Source organism: Olea europaea, chromosome 13 (genome assembly GCF_002742605.1).
Source record: "Olea europaea var. sylvestris chromosome 13, O_europaea_v1, whole genome shotgun sequence".
In the NCBI taxonomy this organism is placed as follows: domain Eukaryota; kingdom Viridiplantae; phylum Streptophyta; class Magnoliopsida; order Lamiales; family Oleaceae; genus Olea; species Olea europaea.
Window position 1 is genome coordinate 739,013 of NC_036249.1, and position 20,010 is coordinate 759,022.

Consider the following 20,010-nt stretch of genomic DNA (forward strand, 5'->3'; position numbering starts at 1 on the left):
AAAAAAAAGAAGTTGTGGACAGTGACTACTTCTCGTAATTGTTTAAATTTCTGAATACATGCTAAGATTTTAGTTTTTTCGTTCACGAGGCAGCTAATAAAAATTTAATTTTTCATCATATTAGTGGTTTGGGTTTTCGATTTTGTGCCTATTCTATCTTTGGAACTCATGATCTAGGTTCCTTGAATTTTTTCTTCTTTTAATTATTAATTAGGTTCTCCCTACAATGTGTTCTATCAAGATGCGTATTTCTACTCATGAATCTTCAACAGATTGAAAATCAATCAAAATATGTCAACTTCATCTAATCACTAACACTACCTTCATGTTGGTGCCTATGATCTGATTAATCCTATGGACTAATCAATAAGGCATACTACTACAAGTTGGTGCCTTCAAAAATTGCTATCCCAGTTGAAGACTTGTGTGAAGAGAAGCCTTTGATTTTCTTGCCTTGTAAATAGGCATAAGCAGTTTACTTCACATTTTATGCACAAGAATTCTATTGATTTTTTAATCTTCTAGTGCAAGCAGTTTGTATCATTTCTAGTTTATAATCTTCTCACTGTGTTGGAGACAGTTATTTTATTGTTTAGAGTTTACTGTACCTACTATTAATCTCTGATTAGAGGGATAGTTGAAGATTTAGAAAAAGCTTAACAATTTATGTCCGTGGGTTTATGTTCTTGATTCTATTAATTGGGGGATTACTGTGATGCGAATGAGTTAGGGAAGCATGAAATTGAAAAAAATGATATTAAGAATTCTAATATAACCAGTTGACATTATGCTTGGAAGGTCATGCAATGAATTTCTATTATGATGTAGCTATAGTTAACTTTTTATTATGTAATGCTTTTATGTTATTCTTTCAAAACAAATTTTTATTGAATTTTTATTTACCGTGGTAGTTTATAACATGGCTACAATAACGAATCAACGTCGATGCCAACGACAATATTTAGGTTTATTTTGGACGATGGTTATGCAAGCGATTGTGATATATAATGAACTTAAGCGTCGAGCACGACATCTTCCAAGAGCTCCTCAAATAAATTGGAATTCTGAAAGAGAAATAACACTTACATGAATGTTTGGCATGAGTGAAACAATATGTCGTGATCTCCTTAGGATGAAAATAGGTCCATTTCAAAGATTATATGCTCGTTTGCAAACATATGGATTGGTTGATAGTAAATACGTTCGAATTGAGGAACAAGTCTCAGTTTTTTTAATACAGTCAGGCATCACCAACGTAATCGCGCTGGACGTTTTACTTTCTTTCGGCTTGGTCAAACAGTGAGCTTTTACTCTTACAGAGTCTTACACACTTGTCTTGGACTGTATAGAGATGTTGTGATTAATGCCACTCCTCATAACTCACCATATGAAAAAGAAAATGTGCAGCCATGGTACTCCTTTTTTCAGGTTAGGAGTTTGTTGCTATTTCATCATATTTCTTAAAACTTCAATGTACACATTTATTTGAAAAGTATTCTTTTTTAAAGGATGTCGTAGGAGCAATCGATGGTACACATATTGCTTCGTATGTATCTTTAGAGGAGCAAGGTAAATATCACAATAGAAAGCAAGTGTTTTCCCAAAATGTTTTAGTAGCTTGCACATTTGATATGAAATTTACGTACGTGCTTGCCGGTTGGGAGGGATCCGTACATGATGTTCGATTGTTACTGAGTGCAATATTATGCCAAGGACATAAGCTAACAATTCATGTTGGTAAGTTGTGTCACTATTTTGAAAACATTTCTTCCACACATAAGTTATAATAATTACCTAATTACCATCTTATGAACGACTCTTTCCTAGGTAAATATTATCTTGTTGACGTTGTCTTCCCATCGGTTTCGAGTTTTCTTGCACCATATCGTAGGACTCATTATTATCGTAGAGACATTGAAGGTCAACGTCCTGAAAGTAGTAAGGAGTTGTTCAATTTTTGACATTCATCTCTACGTAATGTTATTGAGAGTACAATTGGTTTGCTGAAAAAAAGATTTGCATATTTGAGACATCAATCCTATCACGACATTGACACACAAGCAAAGATAGTCCTTGTCTGTTCTGCCATCCACAACTTCTTAAGGATTGACGACGTTGAAGATGTTTGTGAGGATGACGACGTAGATAATAGTGATGATGAGGTTAACCCTACGCATGTTGATATACCTGAAGATGAAACTCCAAATGCTCACATATCTTTCACAAATCAGGAAGTATGGTCTAATAAGAGGAATGCGATTGCTGATTTAATGTGGGCTGATTATCTTCCCAATCAGAATGCGGGAATTGATTTTGATTGAAATCTAATTTTTTTTCTTTTCTTTTTTTTTATTATGTTTTTATGTAATGGATATAAACTTAGTAGACTTTCATATGCAGTAATTGCTTGAATTGAAGATGTATTGACATTAAGCAGATTTTTTGTTTTTTTTCCATGTTCTATAATAGTTGACATAAGATTGCTAGAATTTTAAATATTGTAATTGGAATTGCTGTTACTGGAGACAAATTGTTGACATGCAATTTTTTTAAATGTTCTTATTTATTGGTTGACCATAAACAATTAATCTTGTACTATAGAATTCATGATAAATATTCGATAAAGCTCTGCGGCACCTTTTCGAGTTCTTAGATTAACCCTCCATTCAGATGTGGAGGAAATAAGCTCAACCCAAGCGGATCCTAATTCTAGGAATCGTCAAATACGTTGAAGTGATGCAATGGACGGTTTTATGATAACTGCACTACTACATCAAGTGTTGGCTAGTCACAAAAGAAGCGACAATAGCTTTTCATCATATCACGTGTCCAAAGCAATCGAGAGCGTGCACAGTGGACGCGGAGTCGTGGTGTCTGATAAGAATGTGAGGGCGCGATTGAAAACTCTGAAAAAAGAATATATTGACGTTCGTCAGTTGTTAAGTATGAGTGGTTTTGGGTTAGATCCTCACACTGAACGTGTCACAGTCGATGTACTAGCTTGGGAAGAGTTGTTGAAGGTACACAATTTCATTGACCAACGAAAATATTATTCCTTAAATATTAGTAATTTAATTTATTTTTACCACTGACTAGCGTAAAACATATTTCACTCTTTTCTTGTAGGGCAAATTAGAATTTGGAAAGTGGAGGACTAAACTTTGTTCTCGTTATGATGATTTGGAGGCAATCTTTGAAAATGATTCTGCTACAGGAGATCGTGCTGTAACAGGCAATGACATTTTATCCCCCGATCATGGTACGTACTAGATCGTACATAAAAATTTATATAATTCGTATTATATTAGAGATTCTAACAAATTCTTATTTTATTATTTTTTAGATGAAAAAGTGCATGAAGTTGATGGTCAAAATGAGGATACGGATCCAAAACTCATTCGCACTCTTAAGCGTAACGTCGAAGGAGGAACTAACAAAGTTCGTTGTTGACGTACCCAACCTAATGATGAGAGTCTCTTTACCCTATCAAGCATTGTCGAATCATCTAAAAAAATTACTAATACTATGGAGATAGGGGTGTCAAAAAGGCTCGGCGGCTCGGCTCGGGAAAAGTCTGAGCCCGCCCGGCTCGTGGCTCGTAGCGACCAAGCCTAGGCTCGGGCCGAGCCTCAAAATAATAAGTCGGCTCGAGCCCGTGTGGCTCGGCGCCGGCTCGTGTCATGGCCCATTTTTGGCCCGTGACAATAATGCTCGGCCTGAGCAAATTAAAGAGAAAAAAATTTAAAAAAATATTGACCTGCAGCAGGTTACAGTTGCCTTAAGGCAGCTATAGCTACATTTTTTACGTAGGGTTATCTTTAATCGTGTAGATTTTGAAATTCAAATTTGAAAAATAACGCGATTTTTTTTTGTCTATAAATACGGGATGATTTTTGAAATTTTAAATAACTTTGTTATCGATTTTAATTCGCATTATTTCTATATTATAGATTCAGATTCAATCATTCAATTCAAGTTTCAATTTCTTCTTTCTCACTTCTCATATAACAATTAATATATTCAATTTATTTCACTCTACATCTAATATTCAGTATTTTTTATTATACTAGTTATTATGAATTTTACAAGTGATGAAGTTAATCAGTTTGGCGGTAGCTCCAGTACTCATCTAACTACGATGCATGTGAAAATGTTCCAATTAATTTGGAGGATATTAAAGAGGAAGAAGTTCAAGTACTCGAGACAAAAAGGTCAAAAAAGTTGGCAACATATGACACGTAAAAAAATCGGTGTTCAAAATGGAGTAGATATTTGGAAAGCATGTTGCAATTACTGTGGTAAATAACTTAATTAGAAGCCTGGTTCGAGCAAACGCATTTGAATAGACACGTATTAAGGAGTTGCAAAGCGAAACCAGCCGATCTCGACTCGGAACAGACTGAACTAGTGTTTAGCAGTTCTAATTCTACTCTTTCCACCTTTGTATATTCACAGGAAAGATTTCGTGAAGGAATGGCTGCATACGTGGCTGCAGCAGAGATGCCGCTTACGATGCCGCTTACGATGATAGACTCAATACACTTTACCCGACTCGTACAAAAATATTTCCAACCCAGGTATTCTTCTTATTTTAGAAAAACTCTTCGTTCGGATAGCATAAAATTATATAACAGAAGAAAACAAATTACTATTGAAGGTCTAAAAAGTTTTAATAGTGTTATATCGTTTACTTCTAATTTATGGACCGATTGTAATAGAAAATGTTATATTGCTGCTACGACTCATTATATTGATCACTTGTGGTTTCTACATAAATGAATTATTGCATTCAGATGTGTAGAATATCCCCATAATGCCACTAACATATACATGGTTTTAAAAGATATCATACAGGAATATGGTATACAAGATATGATTCGAAGTTTTACTTTTGATAATGCTGCAATGAACAAAGTTGTTATTAAAAGATTTATTGCTAATCTTAACCCTGTATTTGAAAATTTATTTTTTCATCAACGTTGTGTATGTCATATTATTAATTTGATTGCAAAAGTTGGATTAGAACATATAAGTTCACCTCTAGATAAAATTAGACAAGCAATAAGTTTTATTACTGTGTTACCAGCAAGAAAACAAGCATTTAATAGTTTGTGTGCAGAGTATGGATTACAGGAGAAATTATTTGTCATTGATGTAACGCATAGGTGGAACTCTACATATTTTATGTTACATTCGTGTGAAAATTACGATAAAGTGATTTCACTATATTATAATGGTAGACATATACTCGGACCCGAACATAATTTGGAAGATTGGGAGTGGATTATTGCATTTTACGTGAAAAAATTTTTACAACCTTTTTTCGATGCTACAAAGGAATGTAGCGGTGTTTATTACCCTACATTTTCTATTGATTTACAACATTTTTTCTATATTTTACAAGCATTTCATAAATATAGGAATTTGCCACTTTTTCTGATGTAATCCGCTCTATGGAGTTACAATTTTGTAAATATTGGGAAGAGTTACCTTCTTTATTTCTTTTAGCTTTAGTAATGGACAGTCGACTTAATTTAACTGGCACAAAAGCTACTGTAAAGGGGATATCAGATTTTTTGATTATAGAATTATCACATGTGTATATAGAATCTTCTTTATGTGAAATGTATAATTATTATGCTGAAAACGAAGATCAGGGTAGTTCTACTTCTCAAAGTTATTTTTCAAGAAATATTTCAACAAATTTCAAAAATTTATGGAATTATTTTGATAGCAATACAAGTGTTCCTTCATTTAGTTCTAGTTCTAGTTCATCGACATCTAGAGTGATCAATATTGGTGGTACAAATCTTGAAATTCCTTCTGAGTTAGCTAGGTATATGTGCGTGGATGTTCGTAGTGTGTTGCAACCGAACGAATTACAAGAATTTAGTCTTTGAAATTGGTGGAGATGTAACGAAAGGCAATATCCAATTGTATCAAAAATTGCACGTGATCTACTAACACCTCCGGTGTCTACGGTAGCATCGGAGGCTGCATTCAGTCTAGGTGGTCGAATTTTATCAGATGAACGATCAAGACTAAAAGAAGATATATTGGAGGCTTTGATATGCTTGAAGGATTGGGAATGCGGAATTACGTGTTTAAGAACATGTTGATAGTATAATGGTATAAGAGTTGTAGCATATCCAAATATAGGATGTTGTAAGTTTTTAAATTAATTATTTTTCTTTAAGAAATGTATTTTTTAAATTTATTTGATTCAAGAAAAATTGTACACGAAATATTTTATTCGTTTACAATTTTAATTTCGCCTACGTTGATTGTAACCGATCCCAAACCCGGAAAAAGGAAGAGGGTTGTAATTTGTAACTTTTATTTATTTTTTTATTCGTATAAATTACATAATTTTGAAAGTTGTAATTTTATTTAATTTGTAATTTGTATAAATAATAAATGATGCAATTTTTAAATTTTTTAAAAAAAATGTGAAAAAAATGTCATTAAACAATTTTTTTGCTTTCTACACTAAACAAATTGCACTACAATAATTAGCATGTGAAAAAAATATCATTAAAAATTGCAAAATTTTTTTTTTTAAAAATCGAGCTGGCCCGGCTCGGGTAGTAAAAACCCCAAGCCAAAGCTCGGGCCGAGCCCTATTTTTTTGGGCGAGCTTTGGCTCGGCTCGGTTCGGGCCCAAAAAAAGCCCACTACGATTTACTCGAGCCGAGTCCGAGCCAAAAATTCTCGGCTCGACTCGTTTACATCCCTATATAGAGACTCAAGCAACATTAGATACGCTAAACCACATCAATTGGCAGTTGATTCTAGAAAAATTACAGGGCATGAGTATAGAAAAGCGTGACATAATGCAAGTAATGAAAATATTTCGGTCGGTTGAGAGTCTGGCTAGAGTATTTCTGAGTTTGACTGATGAAGAATTCATGCGTGATTTAGTATTTGAGAATCTGGGCTGTGATCCGCCTCCACTATTTTAAGATGACTTGCTCGGATAAATCAACAAACGTATGTGAAAGTATAACATCTATGTTGATTTTATTTGCTATTTTCTTATGATAGAGATTTTTAGGGTTTTTTCATTTTCGTTTTATGTAATACATTGGACGAAATTCATCATTATTTATTGAATTGATTATCTGATTATTATTTTTTATTGCAAAGAAGAATATTTAAGTGGTAGAAATCTGAATTGGTAGGGATAATTATTTCATCCGACAGTGTTTATGCATCTTTCATACCGAATCTTGGCATGTTTTTATCCACAAATTAACTGCTATATTAATTAGGATTGATTAGGATTTGGCCGAATTTATGTCTATAATTTGTTTAAGATTTGAATCATTCATTGATAGATTTTCATGGAAAAAAATCACTATTTTCCATGGAAAATAGTGGTTGTCAAACAGATAAATTTGGAAAAAAATCATTATTTCCATGGAAAATAATGGCTATCAAACATTTAAAGTTGAAACATTGTAACATTTTCTAGGTTGAAATTTAAGTCAATCAAACACGTGTAATTAACATTTACCATGTAAATAATTTCTAGACAATTGAATTACCAAGAAAATATTTTCTTTCCATGCAATTTTCCTATTTGCAATCAAACGCACCATAACATATTATTTTAGAAGGAAAATATTTTTTTGTACACCATCCTTTACATAATGTTTATATATTAATGAGATTTCAAAAAGATAGTGTGATTTTAATTTTGTTGTTAAAATTTTGACCAAATTAAGTCGTCAAATCATTTGTTAATAAATAAATCTATAAGAAGTGATGTATATATAACACAATTAAGCCATCAATGACCGTTATCCATCACATTAAGCCGTCATATTTGACTTTTTATCTTTTGCGTGGAACCAATAACGACTATATTTTTCATTCTCATTTTTACAATAATATAGTTCAAACGGAGGCTAAGTTATGCTCAATTTTTGTGTTGTAGAACTATGATATAAGTATTGACATCTATCTAGTCTTATATCAAAATATTGTAGATAAATTATATCTATTTTAAAAGAATCTATTCTGTTATAACTGTAGCTCTTATTTTGAAGAATAATGCTATTCGCAGTGAAGGCTATCGACGATCGTCCTATGTGGTATACACTTGACAGTTTTTTATTTGATATATAATTTAAAAAATAATTACCATATCTATTTATCAAATATCAAATTGTCAAATGTATGTCACATAGGATGACTACCGATAATTTTCACTACGAATAACATTACTCTATTTTGAACCTTATCAATACAAGACTTTAATTATCAATAAAACACTCTTTAATTTTGACTTCCCCTTTTTCATCACTTTCATAATACTCGTTGTTATTATTATTATTATTTTATCTATTTATTAGTTTTTCAATACCTCAGAATTCTATAAATATCACTCCTCTTCCATTAGCGATTCATTCTATTTACTTATTTACAGATCAACAATCGATTCGAAACCTAAAACGAAGAAATATGCTTCCCCCAGATATGATCTCAGAAATCCTATCACGCTTACCAGTGAAAACCCTATTACGATTCAGATGTGTCGAGAGAACATGGTGTTCTATAATAGACGGCCAAAGTTTCGTCCAATTGCACTTGCATCAATCCATGACGACGAACTCCTATCACAGCCTAATTCTCGGAAGCCGGAAGGGACTTTATTCTGTAGATTTGGATTCAATCGACAAAGCCCAGCTCATTGAACCACCAGTTTCTTCCAAGGGTTTTGACTGCATATCCAATTCTTGCAATGGGTTAATTCTTGTAATGAGCGATCCCCTTGTTCCCCCTGTATTGTGGAACCCTTTCTTAAGAAAATACAAGATTTTACCTGATGCCGCGATCGAATATCCAGCTCCTTTATTGTGTCTTTCCAAGGTTTTCTATGGGCTTGGTTATGATTCGAGAAATAATGATTATAAAGTTGTTCGTGCTGTTGAATTCTGCAGTGAAACAAGTCGTGCCTGGGTATGCTCTGCAACTGAGATTTACAGTCTTAAATTGAATTCCTGGAATATGGTCCCTGTCCTGTCCAATATGAAAGGAAACTGCGACAAATGGGACGTACACGTCCACGGGGCATTGCATACCCTTATGGAGGATTCTTCACATGTATATTCTGTCAAATCATTTATAATTATGGCTTTTAGTGTTGAAAATGAGAACCATTATGCGATGATGTTGCCACCAAATATTGAGACTGAGAACGTCGAGATGAAGTTGGAGTTGCTAAGAGGGTGTCTTTGTTTAGTTTGCGCTGATAATTATGATGTTAATAATATATGGGTGATGAAGGAATATGGAGTGGAGGAATCTTGGACTCAATTGCTATCAGTTGGTCCTCCAGGTATTTTCCCTTTTTATAAATCATCGGTTTGTTTGAAGCCATTGGTTTATTCAAAGAATGGTGAAAAGGTTCTTTTAAACTGTGGTGGGAAAAAGCTTGCTTGGTATGACTTGATTAGAAAAACCGTCTGGTTTCTCACCATTAGTGATTTGCCCTATAATTTTGTTCCTGAAACTTGTGTTGAAAGCCTTGTTCGCCCTGACTGTCCTGGGGAAGGTGATGGGGTCACGACAAGAGAAAAGGAAGGAAAAGAAGATCAAGAGGAAGGTAAATTCTTCTAGTCAAGAAGATCACAGTATTGTGTATATTATGTCATTATCTAGTCCATTTATGCCCCTGGACTTCATTTTAGGCCCCCTTTGGTAGGGTTTTTTGCCCCAAAAAATTGATTTTTTGACCGTTATTTTACTATTAAAGCCGTAATTTTTTTCTTCTATCACATGTGGACCCCACTTTTCTTCTAACGGTCAAAAAATCAATTCTCAAAATCCCTACCAAATGGGGCCTTAATCAAAATGCATTTCTCATTCTTTTCTTTTCGACCACACATTCTCCCAATAAAACAATGTTACTTAAATTCAAAAGTTTCCTTCTTTTTTAAGCGCACAATCTTCAAAAAATCAAATGTCATCCTCTATCTTGTCTGCTGTTGACTTGAAGTCAGTTATGTGCAGCTTTATTTGTTTTCAGTGTCTTTGGTTTCTTTAAGTCGGTGAAAATTTAAATACATTGATTAATGAAAATTGACAAATAAAAGATCTTCCCTCCGCATCTATACAGTTTTTATTGCATGTGAAATGTAATTCTACCTAACATTTCTTCTTGTGTTCTCAGAAAGGATTTCCTTTCAGAGGGGTTAAGTTCGTGAGATTGGATGAGAAAAAGACGTTGGTTAGTCACTCAGCTGTTTCTAATAAAATACTGCCTTTCTCAATAGTTTTTTGGTTGCACTAATAAATTCCGCGTATTCTACTTTATTTATGCTCTTTATACGGGTGCACATTGGCCTATAAATAAATAAAGGCATTTACACCACGTCATCATGAGCATTACTTTCTGTTTATCAACTTGATGCTAATTGATACCTTAACTATTTGTGGGTACTTGTTCTAAAATTATGCTAATTGTACATAAAAAATGTAGCGGTACATAAGGAAGTACATAAAATGAATGGAGGGAAAATATTGAATGAAAAAATTGATTGTGTTTTAAACCGGCAAATGATAGATTCATATGTGGCATTATATAATCCATTATGCAAAACTTGATGTATATGTAGCAAGATCCATTTTAAAGCAAATGTTCACCCATTGGGTAATATTGTGTGAGGAAATTTGTATATTCTTCTTCTTTACCACGAGCAACAGTCCACATATCTCTGGACCTTACTTCTGTTGATTTAAGCTGCTAAGATCCCGTTTTGGCCAAATGAATTAGTGAATAATTGCTCTTGAGAGCAATAATGATGAAATATATCATATGAATTTGATGCAGAATTGACTTGACTGGGTGAGTAGTCTTTGTCTTTACAAGGTTATTTTGGTTGAAGTTTCTGGAGATGAAATGACTTGTCTCATTATTCTCAGCATTCAGTTTAGTAAAAGTTCTAATGTGGCATGAACGAATGGTTGTTTTCTTCTATGGCATTTTAACCTTTGTTGGGTTTCGTTATGCTTCTTTTGTTCTGCTAAGGACTTCAAAAGTAAACTTATAGTCAATCTTGGGTTGCTTGTTGTTCAGTGTATTTGCGGTTCATCAGATTTAAATGATTTTCAGTTGATCCATATGATCCTATCTTCACTCTTCTATTAATTTTTGACTCTTTAACAGTTTACAATTGGGAGCAGAGAAAAATTCTATGGCATTTTAACCTTTGTTGGGTTTCGTTATGCTTCTTTTGTTCTGCTAAGGACTTCAAAAGTAAACTTATAGTCAATCTTGGGTTGCTTGTTGTTCAGTGTATTTGCGGTTCATCAGATTTAAATGATTTTCAGTTGATCCATACGATCCTATCTTCACTCTTCTATTAATTTTTGACTCTTTAACAGTTTACAATTGGGAGCAGAGAAAAATTTGGAAAAAAAGTTTAGAAACTACACTTAAAGCTTCATGGTGGATTTAGGCTAGAGAGTGTGGAAAAGAAATTGCAAGCACATTTCAGCTTATCTAATTACTTGACTAGCCATAGAGACATTTATTTATGAAAAAGAGAAAGTGAAACAAATCGAATGTTGAAATCCGCATTACATTCATTTCCCGAAAATAAAAATTCCAATCAAACATCTTGGATGACAAATATATGGATTTTGTGAGGCGTGGGGGTTGGTGGTTTTGGTGTGGTGTGTGTTGCTGTGGCGGTGGTTGGTTGCGGCATTGTTGTGGCCGTGGTCGTTTTCCTCTGGGGTGGGGGTGGGTTTGATGAAGAAGAAAAATACTTAAATTTTCTTTCTTTGATTTCCTTTCTTTCTTTTTTAGTTTGTGTAAGCTTAAGGGTAACATTTTTTACTAAGCCAGCAATAGAATTTTTTTTTGACAGAAATTATCAGTAGGACTATGGGCGTCAAAAAATGAAGGGTGGAGATAATTTTGTCAAGAAATACTGGTTGGGGACAGAATTGCAAGAGGGTGGTTAGGTTAGGGATGTCTGCTACAATTCTCCCAAAAACCACATCTTGTGTCTTTGATGAAAAAATAAATTTGAACTCCTCTATCCTCTAATGCATTAAGCTTTCAGATGTGGTGATTAAGTAGAATGTTTATTTCCACAAGATCAACTTGTTCCCTTGTGCTCTTGGAAAATGTACCTGAGCACACAACGGTGGACAGCCATCTTGAACATTTGTAGCCGAACTTCTCACTTTCCTGTAAACATCAAGCAGAAGCCATCTTGACTAACTCGATAGGTGGTACATGAAGAAATAAATCTCAGAACATGCTGGGGGTGGGAGCAAGACTTTTTATCTTGCTTCTGTTTGGGATCTTCAGCGGGGGGAACTCCTGATAAAAATCAAAGATTTCAGTATCTTTCTTAACTAAACCCAAGCAGCCTGTAGCATACTGCATCTGGAGCTGATAAAATTAAATTATCCGTGACTGTTTAGATGCTTAATAGATGCGAGTGGTTCTTTGAAAATGTTAGTTTTATTTCTTCAAGTTGTAATTATAATTTCATTTTTAGGCTAAAACATTTTTTTATTGTTTTTGCTCCCAAGAAATTCAGTGTTACGACTTGCGAGTATATGAAGTCGAAGGCTGTGGTTGTCAATGGTTTGATCCTCCCCTTTGTCTCTGAAATTTCAGGTTTCCAACAGATGGTGAAGTTGTAGGTTGACCAGTTTAAGAACATCGTCTTGGGACCCTCAAGCGTATTTTCTTGCGAAAGACTTTTAGGGCTGTTGCTGCTGGCAGTATAGTTCCTGCGTAATTTATTAATTCTGCCATGTCTGTCCAAGTTCGCTGAGCAATTCTATATCAGAATTGAGTTTTGAAGAACAAAAAATATCACATGCTGATTATTAGTATAAATTATTTTGGTTGTTTTTCCTTATTTTCTCTTCAACTTATTTATCCTTCACATTTTTTGTATCGACCTCTCACAATTCACAAGGATGTAGAAACTGTAGTTAAAAGAAATAATTGTGACTCAGCTTGGACCGTTGTCAAATAGATTTGGCCTCGACTGTCTCAATTTTTTTTTTTTTTTAATCAATCGAAGTGAAGCTTAATTTCACTAATGCAATACTCGACATAATTAATAGTACTGGTATGCATTAAATCGAATTATTTGCAAGAAGAGTTTATAATAGAGAATAAAAAACTTGAAATTCCTATTTTCATTTGCAAAATCAAGTGGATGGGATTGATTTGAGTGATCGATTTAACTTTTAAAGAGAATTTGACTTTTCTTCTAACCAAATTTAAAAATTATGCTTTTTTTATTGTCTTTATTCTGTACACAGGAAAAATAAAAAAATTCCTAATATGAGGACCGCATATCATAATCTGTATTGGGATTTGAATAAATCTTTAATTAAAAAAGAAAAAGCCAAAAAGCCGATTAAAAGCATCCGCCGGTATATATACATATTCTTTCGTAATTCCGCCTATATTTGTTGCGTACTCAGAGTTTTTGAGTCTTCTTCCCTAATTCTCTTGCTCTGAAAACGCCACACAGTAAAAGAAAGGGTTTTTGGGGGGTTTTGATTCTATGGGCTCAGGCCCATCGTAAAACCTCCGTTTCACTCGCCAGATGTCGTCATCTCTTTCCAAAAGGAAGCTCGATGATTACTATGCCGACGATTCCTTCATCATCGACATGAATACGCTGCCTGCCGCCGCTAGGATGCGAAAAGACCAAACTGCCCTCCCACCTTCTCCACCTCCTTTGTCCCTGCCCCCGCGATCATCACTCACGGAGTCAACTTGCTCTCTCAATAGCATTCAATTTTTTGTCCGTATTTTATCTGACCATACCCTTGTTCTCAAAACCGATTGCTCCACTACGATTAAGGATATTCATCAACAAATAGAGTCTATTACTGGAATTCCTGTATTCGAGCAGCGATTGATATACCGTGGTAAGCAATTGCAGTGGGAACAAACTCTGGCAGAATGCAAAATCCAAAACGACGCAGGATTGCAGCTGGTTGGACGAATGCGGAGCACCGAGCATCCCCAAGCCTGGCAGCTCGTCAACGACATTATTTTCTTAATTTTCCAGCTTTACAAAGACACCCCGCCTCCTCCGCTGCCCGATCTGCCTCCTCCAAAAACTGTCAAATCACTGCTTGCTGATTTTCTGTCTAGGACCCCGCGCGCCAACTCTCACAAGGCTTCTGGGCATTTGTAGGTTTTCCTCTCTTCCTCTGCCCCTGCGGCCCTGGTGATGCTTTACATGTCATCTCACAAACCGAACAGGGATGCTGCTAATGAAGCCATCAAACAGTTCATTGAATCGAGTAAGAATGTTTTGCCTAAGCATATGTATTGTCAGTGTGCACCGATTGTTTTAGAATTTTGTAAGTTGTTGAGTAGGGCAGCTGGGACTGATGATCCCTTGTATAATGTGTGTCGAAGTACTATGGGGGCGATGGTGGAGTTTCTTGAGGTCGGGGTGAAGAAGGAGTCGATTGGGGTTCATGATATTTTTCCATTTGTTAGTCAATTAGCAGCCAAGTTATCGCAAGATTTAGTGCTGAGTATGGAGTCAAGCTCGTTTGTAGGGCCCCTGTTGAGTGATGTCCGAGATTTCACAGCCTTTGTTGTCCCAGTGAGAAACAAGATCATGCTAGAAACCACTTTTTGCGGTCCTGTTAAGTTTCCTTTGAGCGAGCAAAGTTGGGTGTGTTATGGGAAGGAAATCATATTTCTGCACGAGATTTTTATTGATTTATTGGGGAAATTGGAGGATTGTTTGGGGAAAATTGAGGAGCAGGTAGATATGAGAGCGAGATCAGATGGTCAGACCCTTTTCTTTGGATGGTGCCAGTATCTTGCAATCCTGAAGGAACTGAATAGTATATCTAAACTTTATGATGGTGCAGAAGAGGTTTTTTGGGAGAAAATGAAACAGAAGAAGGATGCCTTGTGTTATCTTATTGTTAGATTTGCAAAGAGGAGCGATGAGCACCAGTGGATTCTTGAGCACAAGGAAGTGACTAATTTTGAGGCGAGGAAGCATCTAGCCATGATGATACTCCCTGAAGTGAAGGATGAGTATGATGAGCAGCACAAGATGCTCATTGACCGCTCACATTTGTTGGCAGAATCATTCGAGTACATTGCACATGCAGAACTGGACTCACTGCGTGCTGGCTTATTTATGGAGTTCAAGAACGAGGAGGCAAATGGCCCTGGTGTCTTGAGGGAGTGGTTCTTATTGGTATGCCAAGCAATCTTCAACCCTCAAAATGCACTCTTCTTGGCTTGCCCTAATGATCGTAGAAGGTTTTTTCCAAATCCAGGTAAGGTTTCCTCCTCTTTCGTGCACACATTCTGCAAAAAATTATTTGCTAAAGCACCCTCGTGTGAAAATTCATACTATACTCTTGGTTGCAGCAAATTGAGCTTTTTGTTAGCTTCTGTTATTTTGCAAGTATATCGTAGATGCCTATCACATCCCAAATACTATACATGAGAGGATGACAAGTAGCTTGAAGCATATATAACTTCAGTTTTTCATAGACTCATAGGAGTAATGATTTAAGGTAGCAACTCTAATTTACCCCTCTATTACAGGTTTATAATTTTGATGTTCACCTCATGCACTTTGTACTCATTCTGCGGAAAAGTAATAAAACAGTGCTATACTTCATTTGCTTAGTCTCATGCTAAGTATAGCAATGGTACATAAAGATTTCATTTTTATGAACACACCCTGTCATGACGGTTGTCCAATTTAAAAATTGGACAAGTAATTTCAGTTAAATTTTCAAATCATTTTTTGGATATTGAATATAGCACTTGAAGCACCAACGAATAGTAACTGTGCATGGAAAAGAACAAAGAACTTGTGAACATGAAAAGACTACTCTCCTTATATAATTAGCCAGCATACAGGCGAGTGAGATTTTATATCCATGACATAAATAAGAATTGATGGTTACCAACCTTCAATCATGCAACAGAAGGTTCTCGACAATATTGATTACACATCAGGAGAGGTGGTTTTCTTAGTACCATAGAGTGAATAAGTTAGAGGGAGGAGGGTGAACAAAAATTATTAAACATAATATTTGAACTTGATTATTTTTCCCTTTCCCTTATAATTCTTGTTTATTCCCTTTCTCTCTCTCTCCCTCTCTCTCTCTCTCTCTCTCTCTCTCTCTTTTTTTTTTTTTTTCGTTTTGCATTCTTTTTCTGGGGACATGGGTTGGTGTAGCAGTAATGGTAGATTTAATAGGTGGAGGTATCTACAAATGGGTTGTAGATCTTTGTTCAATCCCACTGTAAAGATGTTGCCACCAGCCCAGTTGCTGGTCACTTCTGGCTAATTTTTTTTAAGGCTCTTAGCATAGGTGTCAGTGCATTGAAGGCAGTATGTATTAAGTATTACTGTGTAATATCATTGTCATATTATGCCTGTACAAAATCAATTTATATCTCCCTGTTGAGGTCTCTATATCTCCCAGGGGTCATGTGTGATAAAAAAACGCAATGTCCAGGGAAAATGGTTGCCAATACTTGCCATATTGATTCTGTGTCACTAGTAAATTATTATTATTATTATTATTATTTTTGTGTGTGTTTTTTTTTTTTTTTTTTTTTTTTTTTTTTGTGTGTAAATTATAGTGCATTAAAAAAATTTAATTTGATCTTTAGGTTGCACTGTCCCATGCCTGTTTTTATGGCACTGCTGTTTTCACCTGCAATTTTATTGCCACTGCTGCCCCACCAAAAAAGTAAAAAGAAAACAAAAAATTGAAGGACAAAAAAAAACTTCTGAGAAAAAGAAAAAAAAATTGCACATTTCCCTGGAACCCTTTTTCTATCTGTGGCCTTAGAGAATAAGGTTTGGAGGCAACTAAGCATGCATACTTTCCTGTAATTTGTATATTTGCATGTAAATGCACATTGCTCGTTTTTAATTTGCTTGTGATGAAAGAATTCCTATATGAGTGTTACATTTAGTGCTGTTTGGCATTGCTTGAATTTTGATCTACTCTGGTCAAATATATTTTTTATCCACACATTTGTAGGACCCACAACTTACTACTAGGACTTGCTACTTATAATTACTTAAAAGCAGTACCATACAAGCTCACTTTTTTAATTTCTTTTCCCCTTGTTTCCCTGTAGATGCTATTTAAAATGTCACGTGGATTTTTTTTTTCATTTGTAATGACACCTCCTTTCTTATAAAAGCTCTAAAAAAGATGAAGATCAATTTTCTTGCCTAGTGCCTTTTGTCTTATCTTTTTTCATATGCTGGAAGTTGGAAGTAACTTCTGATGGGTGTTGTGAAGTGGTGTGCGATGCATCAAGCAGATGCATCACACTTTCCTGCTGTTATTACAGTTGAGGGCTTATCTTTTCGTGTTTGGTGGGAATTATCAACAATGGTCATACTTCATTTGACAAAATAATATAGAGAAAGAGTAGCGCTGCAAAAGTATATTTATGGGAATTTTTGAATCTAGAGTGAACCTACCTCACAACTTCTTTCTTACTTCTGACCATTTACTGTAGTTGACTGAACACAGTTTTATTCACCGAGTGTAAAATGTCTGATGTTCCTTCTAATATGATGTTGATGATAGTTCTCCTTCAGTCTTTGTCATTGTTGGAGGAACTTAAAATTATAACAAGGCACGCAATTTTGTTTGGTACACTAATAACAAGACAAATGATTCTTTGTTCGTTGATTTTGTCTGTTTGCAGCATCGAAGGTGGATCCTTTGCAACTTGAATATTTTAACTTCTCTGGCAGGGTGATTGCCTTAGCCTTGATGCATAAAATACAAGTTGGCATTGCCTTTGATCGTGTGTTCTTTCTGCAATTGGCTGGGCATGATATTTCTTTAGAAGATATTCGGGACGCAGATCCTTGCCTGTATAGTAGCTGCAAGCAAATATTGGAGATGGATCCTGTGGCAGTTGACCAAGATGCCCTTGGTCTCACCTTTTCTCATGAAGTTGAACAGTTAGGATCAAGGAAAGTTATTGAGCTATGCCCTGATGGGACCAGCATCATTGTAAACAGTAAAAATAGGAACGAGTATGTTGATTCTCTTATTCAGCATTATTTTGTCACGTCCATTGCTGACCAGGTCACCAATTTTGCTCAAGGTTTTGCTGACATTATAAGTAGCCCACAGCTCCAGAGATCCTTTTTCCAAAGTTTAAACCCCGAAGACCTTGATTTTATGCTGCATGGAAGTGAAAGTGAAATTTCTGTGGAAGATTGGAAAGCGCATACAGAATATAATGGCTACAAAGAAACTGACTTGCAGATATCCTGGTTCTGGAAGGTATGTCTGCAGAACACTTTTTGGTCTTCCCTATTCAAATATATTTATGTGTCAGCTCCTCGCACCTCCTACATACTCCTAGAATACAAATCCAAGAACAAAAGATCAGTGGAAAATGAAAACAACCATTAATTACAGCCCGGGGGGGGGGGGGGGGGGGGACAATTTTTTTTGCAAACATCATCAGCAGCCCACTTGACAAGTGGACAGCCTTCTTGAACATTTGTAGCCAAACTTCTCACTTTCCTGTAAACATCATCAGCAGCCCACTCGACAATACAGCTTTTACCCACAAGCAACCAAAACGTAAGGCATCTAGCAATATGGTTTTTTACAAACATACTAGTCAACTACTATAACTCGATAGGTGGTACATGAAGAAATAAATCTCAGAACAGGCTGTGGGGTGGGAGCAAGATTTTTTATCTTGCTTCTGTTTGGGATCTTCAGCAGGGAGAACTCCTGATAAAAATCAAAGATTTCGGTATCTTTCTTAACTAAATCCAAGCAGCCTGTAGCATACGGCATCTGGAGCAGATAAACTCAAGTTATCCATAACTGTTTAGATGCTTAATAGATGCGAGTGGTTCTTTGAAAATGTTAGTTTTATTTCTTCAAGTTGTAATTATAATTTCATTTTTAGGCTAAAACATTTTTTTATTGTTTTTGCTCCCAAGAAATTCAGTGTTACGACTTGCGAGTATATGAAGTCGAAGGCTGTGGTTGTCAATGGTTTGATCCTCCCCTTTGTCTCTGAAATTTCAGGTTTCCAACAGATGGTGAAGTTGTAGGTTGACCAGTTTAAGAACATCGTCTTGGGACCCTCAAGCGTATTTTCTTGCGAAAGACTTTTAGGGCTGTTGCTGCTGGCAGTATAGTTCCTGCGTAATTTATTAATTCTGCCATGTCTGTCCAAGTTCGCTGAGCAATTCTATATCAGAATTGAGTTTTGAAGAACAAAAAATATCACATGCTGATTATTAGTATAAATTATTTTGGTTGTTTTTCCTTATTTTCTCTTCAACTTATTTATCCTTCACATTTTTTGTATCGACCTCTCACAATTCACAAGGATGTAGAAACTGTAGTTAAAAGAAATAATTGTGACTCAGCTTGGACCGTTGTCAAATAGATTTGGCCTCGACTGTCTCAATTTTTTTTTTTTTTTAATCAATCGAAGTGAAGCTTAATTTCACTAATGCAATACTCGACATAATTAATAGTACTAGTATGCATTAAATCGAATTATTTGCAAGAAGAGTTTATAATAGAGAATAAAAAACTTGAAATTCCTATTTTCATTTGCAAAATCAAGTGGAAGGGATTGATTTGAGTGATCGATTTAACTTTTAAAGAGAATTTGACTTTTCTTCTAACCAAATTTAAAAATTATGCTTTTTTTATTGTCTTTATTCTGTACACAGGAAAAATAAAAAAATTCCTAATATGAGGACCGCATATCATAATCTGTATTGGGATTTGAATAAATCTTTAATTAAAAAAGAAAAAGCCAAAAAGCCGATTAAAAGCATCCGCCGGTATATATACATATTCTTTCGTAATTCGACCCATATTTGTTGCGCACTCATAGTTTTTGAGTCTTCTTCCCTAATTCTCTTACTCTGAAAACGCCACACAGTGAAAGAAAGGGTTTTTGGGGGGTTTTGATTCCATGGGCTCAGGCCCATCGTAAAACCT

The 20,010-nt window shown here is 35.2% G+C and overlaps 2 protein-coding genes and 1 pseudogene across 4 annotated transcripts in view; all 3 read left to right on the plus strand.

The window, feature by feature from the left end:
• Nucleotides 1-2,321, plus strand: part of LOC111408140 — a 4,591-nt gene extending 2,270 nt beyond the window's left edge. Inside the window, exons 3-7 of the mRNA XM_023037943.1 lie at nucleotides 372-456; nucleotides 1,241-1,428; nucleotides 1,509-1,737; nucleotides 1,828-1,945; nucleotides 2,015-2,321. Of these exons, the coding sequence (XP_022893711.1) occupies nucleotides 372-456; nucleotides 1,241-1,428; nucleotides 1,509-1,737; nucleotides 1,828-1,945; nucleotides 2,015-2,321 (927 nt within the window). The remainder of the gene's footprint in view (nucleotides 1-371; nucleotides 457-1,240; nucleotides 1,429-1,508; nucleotides 1,738-1,827; nucleotides 1,946-2,014) is intronic.
• A 6,053-nt stretch (nucleotides 2,322-8,374) lies between these two features.
• On the plus strand, nucleotides 8,375-13,009 carry LOC111407162 (F-box protein CPR30-like). 3 transcript variants are annotated; one of them, XM_023036488.1, is made up of 4 exons: nucleotides 8,375-9,343; nucleotides 9,531-9,610; nucleotides 10,178-10,234; nucleotides 12,556-13,009. In XM_023036488.1, exons 1-4 carry the CDS (start codon nucleotides 8,467-8,469, stop codon nucleotides 12,667-12,669), a joined length of 1,128 nt encoding a protein of 375 aa, XP_022892256.1. In that variant the 5' UTR covers nucleotides 8,375-8,466; the 3' UTR covers nucleotides 12,670-13,009. The 3 variants fall into 3 exon arrangements, with proteins under 3 accessions (XP_022892256.1, XP_022892257.1, XP_022892255.1); XM_023036489.1 differs by having other exon boundaries at nucleotides 8,376-9,343; nucleotides 12,644-13,009; XM_023036487.1 differs by having other exon boundaries at nucleotides 8,377-9,610; nucleotides 12,556-12,668.
• Nucleotides 13,010-13,464: 455 nt separating this feature from the next.
• The window catches only part of LOC111407164, a 12,087-nt pseudogene continuing 5,541 nt past the window's right edge, over nucleotides 13,465-20,010 (plus strand).

Bases quoted from the DNA above. Each gene is read 5' to 3' on its own strand.
- LOC111407162 (XM_023036487.1), top strand. From the start codon at position 8,467: ATGCTTCCCCCAGATATGATCTCAGAAATCCTATCACGCTTACCAGTG. The intron at 9,611-10,177 runs GTAAATTCTTCT...TTGTGTTCTCAG, and splicing joins AAAAGAAGATCAAGAGGAAG to AAAGGATTTCCTTTCAGAGG.